At 58.6% G+C, this 14,366-nt stretch overlaps 1 protein-coding gene across 3 annotated transcripts in view; it reads left to right on the top strand.

The window, feature by feature from the left end:
* KLHL29 (kelch like family member 29) overlaps nucleotides 1-14,366 on the top strand; it is a 225,665-nt gene that overhangs the window by 98,712 nt on the left and 112,587 nt on the right. Inside the window, exon 1 of one of the 3 annotated variants that reach the window (XM_023756459.1) lies at nucleotides 13,065-13,088. The exons of the other annotated variants lie outside the window; for them this stretch is intronic. Within the exon in view, the coding sequence (XP_023612227.1) occupies nucleotides 13,083-13,088 (6 nt within the window). The 5' untranslated portion in view covers nucleotides 13,065-13,082. Of the gene's footprint in view, nucleotides 1-13,064; nucleotides 13,089-14,366 lie in introns of those variants that run through there. 3 annotated transcript variants of the gene reach the window in all.

The raw sequence follows: 14,366 nt of genomic DNA, 5'->3' as shown, positions 1-14,366 counted from the left end.
CACACAGAAGGATTAGTCCACATGTCAGAGGCAGCAGCTCTCCCCAGATTCCTGGTCCCAGACACACTACGCCCACCGTTCTGACTTAAGCCTCTCACAATTAAAAACATGTTTTTTAAAAAAAGTCCAAGCCCCCAAAAATCCACAGAATTGGTGCTCCCGGCGACAGCAGCAAAGCTGGTGCCTCCTTCTCGTGCGAGCGGATGTGTGGGTTTGGCCCCAAGTCCAGCTCTGGGGAAGCAGGAGGCGTGTCTTCCACGCATGCTTGTTCCTGGCCGTGGCCGCAGGCTGCGGCGGCTGGAACTGTCTGGTGAGCTGAAGAATTAATCCCGGGAGTGACTGGCTTTCCCGGGAGTGGTCGGTGTGGGCATGTGTGGTCCATGACGGCGCACTGGTGGCCTTGGAGCAGCGTTAACAAGCCTAGAGGGTGGTGTTTTGTTCTGTTTTTAATATCCACCCCTGTGGTTTCTTATTTAAAAAGCCTCTCAGAATTTGGCAATCGTATTTCTTCCCTGGTAAGTTAGTGCTTTTCCTCTCCTTTCTCTCCTCGCATCTTAGTCTGTGCACGTGTTCATCGAGGAGCAAAAATTCCCGGGGCGTCTAGAGGACTTCTTTCAGCCTCAGTAGGACCGCCTGTCTGGAAACTCAGGATGCTCCGCAGGCGAGAGGGCCCACTGAGCAGGGACCAGCCCGCTGGCTGCCACCCGGTCTGCCGGGGAGGCGCTCCCATCCCTGCCCACCTCCTGTTCTGTGTCCATGTGGGGTGGGTGGCCACTCTCAGGACTTGGCTGGCGATTTGCTGAGTCTCCTAATTTCTGGAGTCGACCTTTTCTACAAAGCACACAGGCCTAGTCGGGCATTTGGAAGAAGACAGTCCCTGGGGAGCCGGCATCCATTCTCTGTCCTTCCTTCGTTCTCTCCCCAGGGTGGAGGCAGGGGAGGGACCGCTTCCTGCCTGGATCCCCAGGGGCTCAGCTGCGGTGTTGCTTAACCCCAGGGGAGCTGAACCTGGAGGATGGGCTCAGGACAGCTGCCTAAGCCTGTCACCTGGGACACCTGAGCAGGGAACACTCCCACGGCACTTGCTTGGCCTCATCCAAGCTCCAGGGGACTTGGGGCAAGTCCCTTTCAACCACCCGAGCCTCTGTTTCCCCAGCTGTAAAATTAAGATTACGTTAGTCAGGGCCGGCTAGCTGCTGAAACAAACAGCCCCAGAACATAGTGGCTAATCCAATAGAAGCTTCTGTCCTTCTCCGGTCACAACTCAGGGTGGGTTAGCAAGAAGGAGCTCTGCTCTGTGACCCCGACAGGAACCAAGGCTGTTTCCGTGGTGTATCTCTGATGTCTACAGTGGACAGGGAGCGAAAAAAGGGCAAAAAAGGCAGCCCTGGTTTTCACCATGTGGGCCTGTGGGCACCCAAAGCCCCTGCCGGCATCTTGCCCACACAGGTGAGAACCGATCACATGGCCCCAGCTGGAATCAAGGGGACTGGGGAGTGTTGTCCCACTGTAACCACCCAGACAGAGGGGGACCGCGACATGGGGAGCACCAGTGGCCTTTGCCAGAGATGACACTAGCACGCCCCTGCCCCGGCTGCTGTGAGGGTTGCATGTAGAATGCCGGCGTTTCTCCAGCACACTGCCTGGCCCCCAGACGCGAAGAAATTGTTCTTTTTCTTTCCTTTCTCCTACCCGTTATTCCCCCCGAGGCATATGCAAATGGCAGACCAAGGCAAGAAATTAAATATATCCATCCCTCACCTCTGAGCCGCTTATTTCCTTGTTTCCTCTCAGTGTAACATTTCATTAGACCTTCCAGATGGGGAACGAGCAGGCAGATTAAAAGTCAGATAGCGCCGAGCAGCCCGCTTCATCGGTTTCGGGCACGGCTGGGCTTCGGAGCTATTTGGTATTTCCACTGCCGAAAGGCCTCCTCGGGAGCAGTTGTGTTTTAATAAATGGCTGGCTGAGTAATTTTCCTCGAAGGAATTGCATCGTGGCTGTGTCTGCCCCTGGGGGAGCGCGGGCTGCTCCCTCCCAGAGCTGGAGCTGCTAGTGCATCGTGAATAGGATGCTTGGGGCTGCAGGAGCCCATCAAGTCGGCCCACGCCCCCAGGCCCGCCCAGAAGACTCTCCAGGGCTCAGTGGGGAGCATTGGACAGGGGGGACGGGGGCAGCCTGGCTGGGCCATGTGGGGGTCTTCACCACCGTTATGAGGAGATGATTTGTTGGAGCCTGAACTGTCCCTTCCCACGAGCAGAAGGAACCACCTTAAGACTCAGGGCAGGTGCCTTCCCTTCACTGACCTTGACTGACATTGCCCCCATCAGGGATGAGTGGCCTGGTGGGTGGGGCAGCATCGGAGGGGACACCAGCAGCACAGGCTCAGGGTGTGGAGAGCAATGCAGGCACCGCCTCAGGCCCATGTCTCTGACCACGTAGGCCCTCCCCACAGGCAAGAGGCCTCGAGGCATGGGGGTGAGCACGCCCCACCTGCTGCTTGGGGGCTGGGTCGTTTCCTGGGTGGCCGGGGAATGGGTCCCAGGCCAGTGCTCTCCTCTGGCATGCACAATGCTGAGCTGCTTTTATTCTGACCCCAGAAGTCCATCCTGATGGTGCCAGGCTGGTGTCTGACACCCGAGCCCCCCAGACCCGGGCGGGGACTCCCTTTCTCCCGCCCCTCCCAGGCCCAGACCTCTCCGTATCCTTTGTGGAGCCCAGACAGTGGGTGTCCGCCCTGCTCTGGGCCCCTGCTCCAGGCCGGTCTCTGTAAATGGGCTGCTTGTGTGTGCAGACTGGGCTGGGCTGAGCCGCAAACAGATGGCCATCTCACCCCGCTCCCAGGGGCTGCTGCAGCTGAGATCTGGCCTACAGACAGCTCCCAGTCAGCGGCCCTGACCCTGCTGTCCCCAATTGTCCTCGGGGCGCTCACTCCCTTGCCATCAGTAGATCCTGGGACTGAGCTCTGTGCAGCTGGGACCTGCACAGATGTGACTGTGGACAAAGGACATGACTGATGGGTGTAAGTAGGATTTCCACCCAGGCAGCCAGTGGGGAGTGGCCGAAGCTGTGTGATTCCAGAGCATAGTCTGTGACCAGGCATGTGGGACCCTGCAGAGCAAGGGCTAGACAGCAGTGGGGCAAAGGGTTAAGTGACAGAGTAACCTGGTGTAATCAGGAAGGCTTCCTGGAGGAGGTAAGAGCTGAGCTGGAGGATGACTAACTCGTCTCTAGCAGGATGTTAAATTAGACTGTTCCTATGTCTTGGCGTCTCAGACGAGTCCCAAGGCTGAGCATGAAAGATGCCTAATCTCCCCACATTAAAAAGGGGGACTAGGCCCGGCCATAGCGGCTCGGTTGGTTGAGCATCATCCTGTGCAGCGAAAGGTTGCTGATTGGAGTCCCAGCACATACCTGGGTTGCACATTCCATCCCCGGTCAGGGCATGTATGGAGGCAGCCGATCGATGTTCCATAGATGCCTCTCTCTCTCTCTCTCTCTCTCTCTCTCTCTCTCTCTCTCTCTCTCTCTCTCCCCTTGGGTAAGGATTTAGAAAAGAAGCAGGAGGTCTAGGTAGCCCCAGGACCACCCTCCTGCCTTCCCCAGCCCCTATGTTAGGAAAGCCTGGCGATGGCTCCAGGAAATATTCCTGAGAAGGGGGGTCTCCTAGGAGGGAGACTGGGGCTTTGCCTCCCATCCTGGGGAGGGGCCCCCAGCTGCCACCCACTCAAGCCAGTCCTCGGTGGAACCTGGTGCTGGCCTGAGTCTGGAGCACTTGGGAGGGGGTAACCTGTGTTCCCTGGAGCTGGGGCACCAAGACTGCGCCTGACTGTGCACGTAGAGGCGTGAGGGGTGGGTCGTTTCCTGGGTGGCCGGGGAATGGGTGCCAGGCCAGTCCTCCGCTCTGGCATCGCAATCCGAGCTTCTTTTATTCCAGTCCCAGAAGTCATCCTGGTGGTGCCAGGCTGGTGTCTGACACCCGAGCCCTCCAGACTCGGGCAGGGACAAGGTGATGTCACGGTCATGCTTCCAAAGTGGACACTGCACCAGGGAGCCAGACCCGGGCCATCTTGGAAGAGCCGACAGCCCTGCAGCGAGCACCCTCAGCACAGCCAGACCAGGGCAGCCGCTCCGACAGAGCCCACAGCAGTGCCCACGGGCCGCAGAGCCAGCGCAGGTGGCGCTCCAGTCACCTGGCCGTCCCCCCGGCCTCCCTCCTGGCCACCCTGGGGAAGCCAGAAGCAGCAGCTCGTGAGCGAGAAGGCAGCAGGGCCTGGAGAGAGCCGCACCCTGCCCCGTGACAGGATGCTGGGCCTGGTCAGCGGGAGCTGGGCCGAGGGGAGGAGCTCTGAATATGATCCAAGCTCCAATAAAAGATCGGACTTGGCCTTGGGAAGCCAAGGATGAGATTGTTTTTAGAGTTGACCTTGCCCGTGACTGGCCTTGTGGCCACGCAAGTCACTTAAATCTATACGTTACTTCAGCCTCTCTGTGCTTTGGTTTAATGGAAGTCCCCCCTTCGTAGGTGTGTTCTGAGGACGGAAAGAGCTGATGCTCAAAGAGCCCGTAGCACAGAGTGAGGCACACACAGTCCGTGCTCAGCAAGCATTGCTGCTGGTAGTGAAGTAGCAGCACTGATGATGATGATGATGACAATAATAATAATAGTAATAGTAATAGAAGTAGTACCCAAAAGTACTCCCCCAAAAGAGCTGTTTGGGTGCAACAGAATAGTTTGAAGGGAAGTAGTGGGAGAAAACCATCTGTTTGCTCTGCTATTCCACTGAGTTCAGCCCACTTAATAGCCCTGTCACGTGACTGTCCTTTCCTAGGATCTGTAAGGACAGAGAGCAGTGCTGGGGCTGGGGAAGGCCTGGAGTGGCAGCCCTATGACCTGGGGGGTCCAGGAGGGCTTCCAGGAAGTGGCACGGGGGAAAGGCTCAGGGCCGCAGAGGTGGAGCTACCCCCATGGGAGAGGAAGGTGGTCTGGGGACCTTCCGCACCTCACGTCCTTCTCGCCCACGCCCCGCCGTTGGGGCAGGTCGGCTCAGTAGACATCAGTGGGGCCCCTGCACTATGTCCAGCCTGGCATGGGCCCTGGACAGCGAGATGGCACCCTGTACACACACAAACACACACACACACACACGCACACATACACACATATACACACACATATAAACATACACACATATACATATAAACACATACACACATGCATAAACACACACACATACACACATATACACACACATAAACATACACACATATACATATAAACACACACACACACACACACACACACCCTGCTCTTGCTGTCTTTTTTCCTGAATTGTTTCTCCTTTTAAGCATGTGACAGGGTCACAGGGTCACACTTCCCCATCCACTCCAAGCTAGACATGGCCACGGGGCGGGCTTTGGCCGATGATGGGAGAACAGAAAGGATGCATGTCCCTTCCGAGGGGAAGTGTTAAGAGCCAGTGTGTGGCTCCCGCGCCCTCTGTCCCTTCGCCACAGTGGCCAGCAGAGCCCAAGGGAGGATCCCTCACCCCGCGTGGGTCCAGGAGGATGACCTGAGCAGGCCCCGCTGACCGGCAGGGAGCAGGTAGCACGGGTGAAAGGCACAGTCCGTAGCTTAAGCCACTGACTCTGGGGCTGTCTAATCCTCGAAGCATACCTCACCCACCCAGGCTGATGCGGCCATAATTTTTTAAGTGGCACAAACAGGAAACAGAATCTTCCCTGAGCAACGAGGCCCTTCCTTCGCCAGCCCCCTGGCCTTGGCATGGCAGGTCCATGGTCTACCTAGTTCCACATCTGCCTCATGCTCTGTGCATCAGTTACCAGTGTGGTCAGAGGGGGTGGCTGACCCAGAGCTGCCCGAGAGCCCGGTGCGGTGTGGAGGGAGCGGTCTTCGGGGACCTGGGAGTTGGGAAACATCTGGCGGGCATCCTGCTTTCATCAGCTTCCCTGCCTCGGGCCCTGGGGGCCGCAGCGAAGACCAAACGCAGGGTCAGGTGCAGGACGAACCTGGGACAGGGGACCCCCGAGGGTACACGGTGATCCTTGCTGCGGTGGGCACAGGGCCAGTGGTCCCCAGCTGCCCGACAGGGGTGGAGGTGGCAGCCTGGAAGCCAAGCCTCTCTGCTTGGTTAATCTAAAAATAAACAGATAGGCAACAAAAATCTATGTTTCAATTACTGCGCACAAGCTGTTCAAACAGCCAGCTCTGCACTGGAGATGCGAGCTTGTCAAAGAGGCGGCCTCGTTTGCATGCTTGGGTGGTGATGAAACACACAACCTCGCAACAGGCTGCCCTCTGGCCTGGGTGGGTTGTGGTTGTTTTTTAATTAAATTAAATTAAAAACACGGATATAGAATAAAGACAGTGAAAATCCGAAGCAAGTACATCACGATAAGGCAGCAGCTCCCACAACAAAGGCCGAGGAGCCCTGGGGAATGAGACGAGCCTGGCCCTTGGTAAAGGGGTCGACAGGAGAGTGGCCAGAACAAGGGGTTAGTGGCCAGAATTAGGGGACAGAAATCTCTCCCAAGTGGCCCCATATATTCCTCCCCGCCCCTGCTGAGCCCAGAGGAAGCCCCAGTGAGCAGGTGTCGAAGCGAAGACGCCCCTCTATGGGGAAGAAAGGGGTGTTACAGTGCGCGCGCGCACACACACACACACACACACACACACACTGTGGCAGCTCATCAGGCCCCGTGCACAGTGGCCACGCTGCCTTCACTCCGACGCCCACATTCCTGCCCTCACTGCCCCACCTTGGAGCAGCCTGTTCTCTGAAATGAATGAGCCCCAGGAAGCTGGGCCACCCTGCCTCCAGGGCCACCTGATAGCCCCCTCGGGCTCCAGGCCGGACTGGCCGCTCCTCCCCTGAGCCCTGGTTCGCTCTGCTGTGTCCTGGCTGTGCCTTGTCCTCCTGAGCAGCCCCCACCCCACAGGCAGGAGCCATCCTTGCCTGCGTCAGGGCCTCGCTCAGGGCCTCACTCAGAGCCCGCATAAGGGACAAGGGGTGTGCAGTGAACTTGGTGTGATTTAAAGGGGAAAGGGCAGGACGTGTATTAAGGAGGAAAGGGCAGGCCTAGCGGTTTGCTTGGAGGGAAAGGCGGGCACTGAGTCCTGCTCCCTGGAAGTGGAGCCGGAAGAGGAAGTCGGCTACTTTCTGGTTTCCCGGGGATGGGTTCCGACAAGCAGGAGCCCCCAGAGCCCACCGAGAGGGAGACGAAGGCAGCCTGCTCCCACTGACACTGGTGACATTTCCACAAACCCCAGACCTCGGAGCAATTCTGCAGCCATCAGGTCACGTTCCGCGGTTCTCAACCTGTGGGTCGCGACCCCTTTTGGGGGTCGAACGACCCTTTCACAGGGGTCTCCTAAATACATCCTGCATATCAGATATTTACATTACGATTCATAACAGTAGCAACATTACAGTTATGAAGTAGCAACGAAAATAATTTTATGGTTGGGGGTCACCACAACATGAGGAGCTGTATTAAAGGGTCCTGGCATTAGGAAGGTTGAGAACCAATGCTCTAAATAAAAGCGTCTCTCCCAAGGAAGCTAATACCCTGTCCTGGGCAGTGTGGTCCACCAGCCATGTGACGGCCCTTCCCTAATGTTTCCAACTGGATTTCGAATAGACTCTTGTCTAGTAGAAAGTAAATTGCGAGAGCATTTTGGGGGGCAGCTAAGTAGAGAGCGAGCATCAGTCTTTCTTCTTTGCAGCTCTGGCCCTGGGTCTGGATCCAGGCACCCAGGAGGGTGCATCCAGCAGCTGGGCCACTGATGAACACCCTTTGCTGTGCTGGGAGATCTCGTGGAGTTAGTGGATTCTGCAAGACTCGGAATCATCGGGTGCGGGCCGCGAGCGGCAGGAGGCCCACCTGGAGAGGGGGGAGTAGCAGCTCCCCATCCTGCCAGCGTGTGTCTGTAGGACCGTGAGAAGGCAGGCTCCAAATTGTCATGTTTCCATTCTCCGTGGAGCCACCCAGAGCAAGGAGTCTGAAGGAGCAAAAGTGGTGACTCATAATGATAACGCTGGTTAGTCCTCCTCCGAGCCCGCCTTCCGTAGCGGCCTCGTCGATCCTGGTGTCCCCGAGCCCGTCCCCGAGCCCCTAATTGATACCCGCCTCCCTTCTCCCCTCGGTGTATGCTGATGCTAGGTTGCCATCTCTTTTTTATTTTTCGGTATCGCCATTACAATGATGTACACCAGTAGCAAGAGCACAAGTGCCTCATCAATTAGTCCCACGAGGAAAGTCTCTGAGTCACGTGTGCCTTAAAAAAAAAATCACTCCGTCCAAACCCACAGCCCGCACGTCTCAAAGCAGAGGTGTGCCCGGGAAGGGAGGGAGATGGGAGGCTCGTCCTTCCACTCTTGTTCATCTGAAACGGGTGCTGGGTCCCACCTTCCTGAGGCAGGGAGATTGCTTTTCGCACAAGGAAATTGTGCCCAGAAAAGGAATCGGTAGCTTTTCCCCTGAAACCTGTTATCAGAAAAGCGTTTTTGAAACACTTGTCTTGTAGGTCACCTGTTAAGCCCTGTAATTATGGAATATGGCTTTCCCCCCAAATGCCTCTCCCCTCCCCCCATCCTCCACCCTCCACCCCTCCACCCCCGCCCCCCGCCCCAGGGCCCTCTGCGGACCACAGAGCAGCAGGGAGCACTGACAGGGTGCATGGCTGCCTGGGACTCAGGTTCTGTGAAAGCCCAGCCTCAGACTAACCTGCAAGGGAACCCCATCCCCACCAAGGCCCCCCCACCCGCCCCCAAAATGCAAACTGTGGCTCAGTCGTGCTGGGGCGGGGCTAACAAGCACCCAGTGGCGTGAATGCGGCAAACCCCAGATCCCACTCTGGGTGGGGGGCTGGGGCCGCTCTCCCAGCCTCGGATTCCTCCTCTTCTGTTCGTGTTGTTCACTTGCACAATGTGTCAGCGCATCCCGCCTACACCGCTGGGATGCTGTGAACAGCCATGATGTGGGGCTCTCCTACTCATCTTACTCCTGAGGAGTAGGAACCTGTGGCCCTAGAAGGCCACACTGCTGTTACCGTGACCACTGCTGTCGCTTGACGGCAAGGCGCCCTCCCCGCCGTGCCCTGCTGAGCGGGGTCTCGGACTTGCTGGGCTGTGTCTCCCCCAAAGCTTTGGACAGACCGAGACTGGGAAATAAATAAATGCAGGTTCGGCTGGCGGTGAAAAGGCAGGTTCCCCGCCTTCTTCTTTTCTTTACTTTTTGCACAGCACCGTGAATTGTAATGCCCCCACCTTGGGGGAGGGAAGGTCAAACCGCCCACTTTTGGAGACATCCCAAAGGTTGCCTGGCATTTTGGTTCAGAAAGCATCTGGTCCGGTCTCTCCCTGGCTTAAGATACTGGAAGGCACATAAAGTTGGCTCAGCTGCCATGGGCTGGGATGAGGCCGAAGGGGGTCAGGGAGGTAGGTGGCCTGGGACGGATGGGCGGAGCACGGGGGTGGGCTCACTTCCTGTGGCTACGGCCCCAGAGCAGTGAGCTGGTGAACGGGCAGATGAAGCCCACCCGCAACATTGGCCCAGCCTGAGGCTCAGAAGCCACCCAGGACCACCGGCCTCTGTCCAAAGAGCTCGAGCCCAACCCTGAGCACGCCTCCCTTTAAAGATAACCCTGACACCCTAAAGCCCTCTGCCACAGAGGTCAGAGGTCACTGAGTTGTCGCATCCCCTCTCCTCCCATCCTGATGGGCATGCTTGGCTGGTGGGCCTGGTGGGCCTGGTGGGCGTGCTTGCTGGAGTAGACCCTAGAGCTGCAGCGTCTTGGTGGAACCTGCTGCAGCTAAGCAACAGGCCTGGGAGGACCTGCTCCAGCCTGGGCCTGGGCTGGGCCGTGTCCACTCTGACCCTGTGAGTGGGGACTGATAGGCAGGTGGCCAGTGATGGCGGGCGGGGGAAGCGGGGAGAATGTCACGGGAAGACGGTGGTCACTCTGGGCTGGGCAAGGTGAGGTGGAACAGAAGGGCCCTTTCAGAGCAGAGGTGAAATGTGACAACAGAGACTGTTCACTGGGGCCTTGGTGTTTTAAGCAAAGAAACTAACACTAAAACTGCATCTTAAGTCGCCCATCCTGCAGGGGGCACGGGGAGAGGCTGGCATAGCCCGTGACGGTTCCAGAGCTCCCCTGGCCCCTGAGCTGGTCCACAGGATTTGCAATGAGGTCTTGGGCCCAGACTGGCATGTGTGCTGCATCCTGCTGCCTGCACATTTACACCCACCTGGGGGTGCCACACACCTGCACCCCCTCCTGAGGAACACCTCACCCTGAGGGGCGGTTATGCGGGGCCAGGATAGGGCAAGGTGGGCGAGGCAAAGTGAAGGAGCAGTTAGTGCAGAGTGGACCCTGCCGGGGAGGCTCGCTGGCCCTGTTTCACCCCAGGCACCTCTCTCACCTCGGCCCAGTCCCCACCCTGCCACGTGCTCCCAGCTGTAAAGGGCCTATCGCTTTCATCGGGGAGCGTTTCCTGCGCCCGACCCCGGGTGCCCAGCCTGTGCTCAGTCAGTTACATGGAGGAAGCAGAGGGGGTCCTGTCTTTAGGGAGCCCATGGCGGGTGGAACAGGCCAGTCCACCGCTGAGTCCTAGGCCGGCCTGTGTGAGCTCCGACCAAGAGGGCTGGTCAGAGAGGGCTTCCCGCAGGAGGAGGCTGGCGCCCTCTGCAGCCTCAGCCAGAGCAAGTCTCCTGAGTTAGCGAGGGCTCAGTGGGGCTGGGGGTCAGTGAGAGCTGGAGGGACCCCAGGAAGCTGAGAGGCACTTCCGAGGGGCACCCCCGGCTCCTGGCCAGGGTCTCCAGAACCACTAGAGAATCCCTTTGTGTTGCATCTGCCAAGATGGGGTTCTGGCTGGTGTTTTATTATTTTGCTCCAGAAGAAAGGCTAAAGGATGCAGAGAGGGAAATGAAAATAAGAAAGATGGGCACGGGCTGTTCCAACCGACTTGGCAGCCCGTCGCCCCCAAATGAGGCAATCATACATTTTCCATTCGGGGCTGGACGGGCCGCACAGCTCCCCGTCTGCAGGCAGCGCGGGCTCCCCACCTTCCCGTGGATTAATCATGCCTCCGGGCCCTCACAGCCCGCACCCACTCCTCCGCACGCCTTAATGACGAGGACGGGGGAAGGGTCATTAGCCACCTGTGATCCTGGGTACGGCGTGTGCACAGGGGACGCGTCCGTAGCTGCGGGCCATGGCCAGCCTCAGCACACCCAGCGGGTCCCCGGCACAGAGCTCCTCGACAGCAGCGCCGTGCCCCAGCCCCACATGGACAATACAAATGACACTGACACATGAAACTCTTAATTATTTACTCATGAATTATTCATGTGGAGGCAAATCTGTGCGGCGAGGCCGCCGAGCTGGTATCCAGCAAGTGTCCAGGAGACGGAATCACAGAGACACAGCGCGGGCACCGGGGCTGAGCCTGGTGGCGGCTGAGTCCCCTCCTCCAGGCCATCCTCAGGCCCCGGCGACCCAAGCCTCCCGTCAGCGTGGGCCAGAGTCCGCAAGGGCACCCTGAGCTGCAGGAGGAAGCCCATCCTTCAAAGCAGGCCCTGCGGTGCCTGATCGGAGAGCCCCAAGTCATGGGTGTTCAGCTGAGGGTGACCTTCCTCCCACCCTAGTCTATTTCCCAGGGGCCCTGGGTGACAGAGCCCCCCACAAGGTCCCACCCCCCTACCACAGGGGGCCTCAGGGAGTCCCTGGGGGAGGGGTGCTGTGAGCACAGAGAAGGGAGCTGGGAACCAGAGGCCGTCTGGCTTCCTTAGCGGGCCCTGGCCGGGCTGCAGCTGCTCCCATCCCCGGGCAGCAGAAACCTGGCTGACTGCACAGGGGCCCCCATGCGAGATCCTGGAGGGACATGCATTTTATGACCTGGGGGGTGAGGGGGGGGTTCTGTGCAAGCTTGAGACTTCAGCCAAGAAATTGGGGGTCTGCCTACCCCGGGAGGGCCCAGCCCCCCTCCCTTCTCTGCCAACCCAGCATTCCTGGGTCGTGCAAATGACAGCGGACCCCAGAGGCCGAGCCAAGATTCACACATAAAACGCCCACATCTGGGAGGCCCTTCAGCTCTAACCCCGGACCTGCCCCTCGACGCCTCTGCCCGGGCCCTGGGCAGGCCTGCCCCCACCCCTGGTTACCAGATTTCCAGACCCCGGAGCTTTCTTCACACATGTGCATGCAATTTAAACACATGCCACCCAGGGTTCTGGTTCTTTATAAACAGCCTCCCCCGCACGCACTCAGGAATGGCTGCCATCCAGACCCCCCTCCCTCTCTCGGCGAAGGGCGCTGGGGCCAGGCTCTGCCAGTCCACAGGCAGCCTGCCAGGGAAAGGTGCCCACCTGGACAAGGAGGCATTTGTACACGTTTTGTCTGTAATTGCTTGCCAGTCTCGTCTGAGACACCTCCTCCCGCCCCGTCGAGCACTTCCTGCTGCCTCCCCCACCGCCCGCGGGTGCGAGTGTGGGCACAGGGACCTTTTTGACACCGTGGCTCCGTGCCCAGCAGGGAAACCTAAGTTGCCACCTCACCCAGGGTAAACGGCGACACATTTCTTTCACACTGTCTGAAAGGGGTAATTAAGTTGAGAAACGCGGTCCAACCCAAACCTGGCATGCAAAGAGCTGACCTTTGTTTTGAATACATTTCATGAGCCTGAAACCAGACGGTGGCCTCCCGCTGCCTGAGGCTCCATCTTCTCCCCAGCGTTTCAGTGGAGACTTGAAGGGATGCGCGGAGTGGGGTGGCGGAGGTGCAGGCTGCTGGGGCTGTGAGTACAATGGAGCCACCATGTGGTCCAGCAGGTGGTCCCCAAGGCAGTGAGCTGTCAGGTTTAATCGGCGGCAAAGGTTTCACCAGGGCTAAGGAGGCCCCTTCATCAGGGCTAAGGAGGCCCCTCTGACCTGATCCCAGGCATCCTCTGCCACCTGGGGCACATCGAGGACCTGTCCTGCTCGCCTCCACCCCCACCTGCAGGAAGGAGATGGGTTCCCGTTCTCAAGGAAGCAAATAGACAACAGCCCTTTGTGGTGAGATGGAGGTGGGTGCCAGGTGTTCAGGGGATGGAGGTCTCTGGCTGCATCCGGAGGGGGCAGGGGCGTGCAGCCTCCCAGGAGAGTGGGGACCTGAGCGGAGACATAACAGACACGCGGAATGCAGCCAGGGGAGGCTGTTTCCGCAAAGGAGCGTGTGGGCTTGGACGCAGAGCTGACAGGGGTGCCTGATGGCCGGGCATCGCCTCTGGGGTAACCAGAGTGCATGGGGTGCTAGAAAAGGGAGCCAGCCAGGTCCTCGTGGCCTCTGAGCCACCCTGAGACGCCCGGACCTTATTCTGATGGATAGGATGGAAAGCAGGAGCCTAAAGTATCGTGATCAGCCCTGGCTGGTTGCTCAGTGGTTAGAGCGTCGGCCTGCAGACTGAAGGGTTGTGGGTTTGATTCTAGTCAAGGGCACGTACCTCGATCTCCTGCCTGGGTTGGGACACGTACAGGAGGCAACCAATTGATGTCTCTCTCTCTCTCTCTCTCTCTCTCTCTCTCTCTCTCTCACTTTGTCTCTCCCCCTCCCTTCCACTCTCTCTAAAAGTGATCTGGGGGTTTCTGTGCAAGCTTGAGACCAGACAGCCAGGGCTGGATGTGCGGAGACCGAAGCAGGACCATGCTTGCGGCCTGGCGGTCCAGTAGCCAGCAATCCCAGAGCCCCCACTGGGGCCGGGCTGGACTGGGGGATGGGAAAGTGAGCCAGGAGCCTGTGCTGCCTCCAGGAGCTCCCCCGGCAGGATGTGGCCGGAGAATGGAAAAAGTCGAGGAAAAGCAAGTCAGGCCCAAGCCGTGACCAGGGCTGGGCACATGATGTGCAGGGCAGCTGCCAACCTAACCCTCCGGTCTGTGCCCTGGCACCACCATGACCTCTGCCCTCTGCCTCGCTGTGGCCTCTTGGGCTGAGACAGCCCCTCCTGTGTCTTTGCATCCTTCCTGACTGAGGGGGACTCGGGCCCGGCTGGGCAGGAAGCCAGGCCAGTCACTGTACTGCTGAGCAAAACGCGGTCCTCCTGATGCTGCACGCCCTCGGAGGATCCTGGTGTGTCTAGGTCTCCATGACAACACGGAGGGCCTTATGTTCGGATATTCAGGAGAGTCACATGCAAGCTGGTCTGGTTATCAGAGCCGGGGAGCACGGGGTCTCGGGTGGCGACGGTTGAGTCATAGGGTTGAGAAGGAGAACTCTTAACTCCTGGAGGCTTAGCACCTTTTCAGACCTGAGTCCTGTGTTGAGCTACAGCAGGAAGGCCAGGTCCTGGCCGCATTCTCACCTGCCC

This window comes from Myotis lucifugus, unplaced genomic scaffold (assembly GCF_000147115.1).
Source record: "Myotis lucifugus unplaced genomic scaffold, Myoluc2.0 scaffold_94, whole genome shotgun sequence".
NCBI lineage: Eukaryota > Metazoa > Chordata > Mammalia > Chiroptera > Vespertilionidae > Myotis > Myotis lucifugus.
Note: the sequence above shows the minus strand (reverse complement) of the source record. Positions and strands in the feature narration are given on the sequence as shown.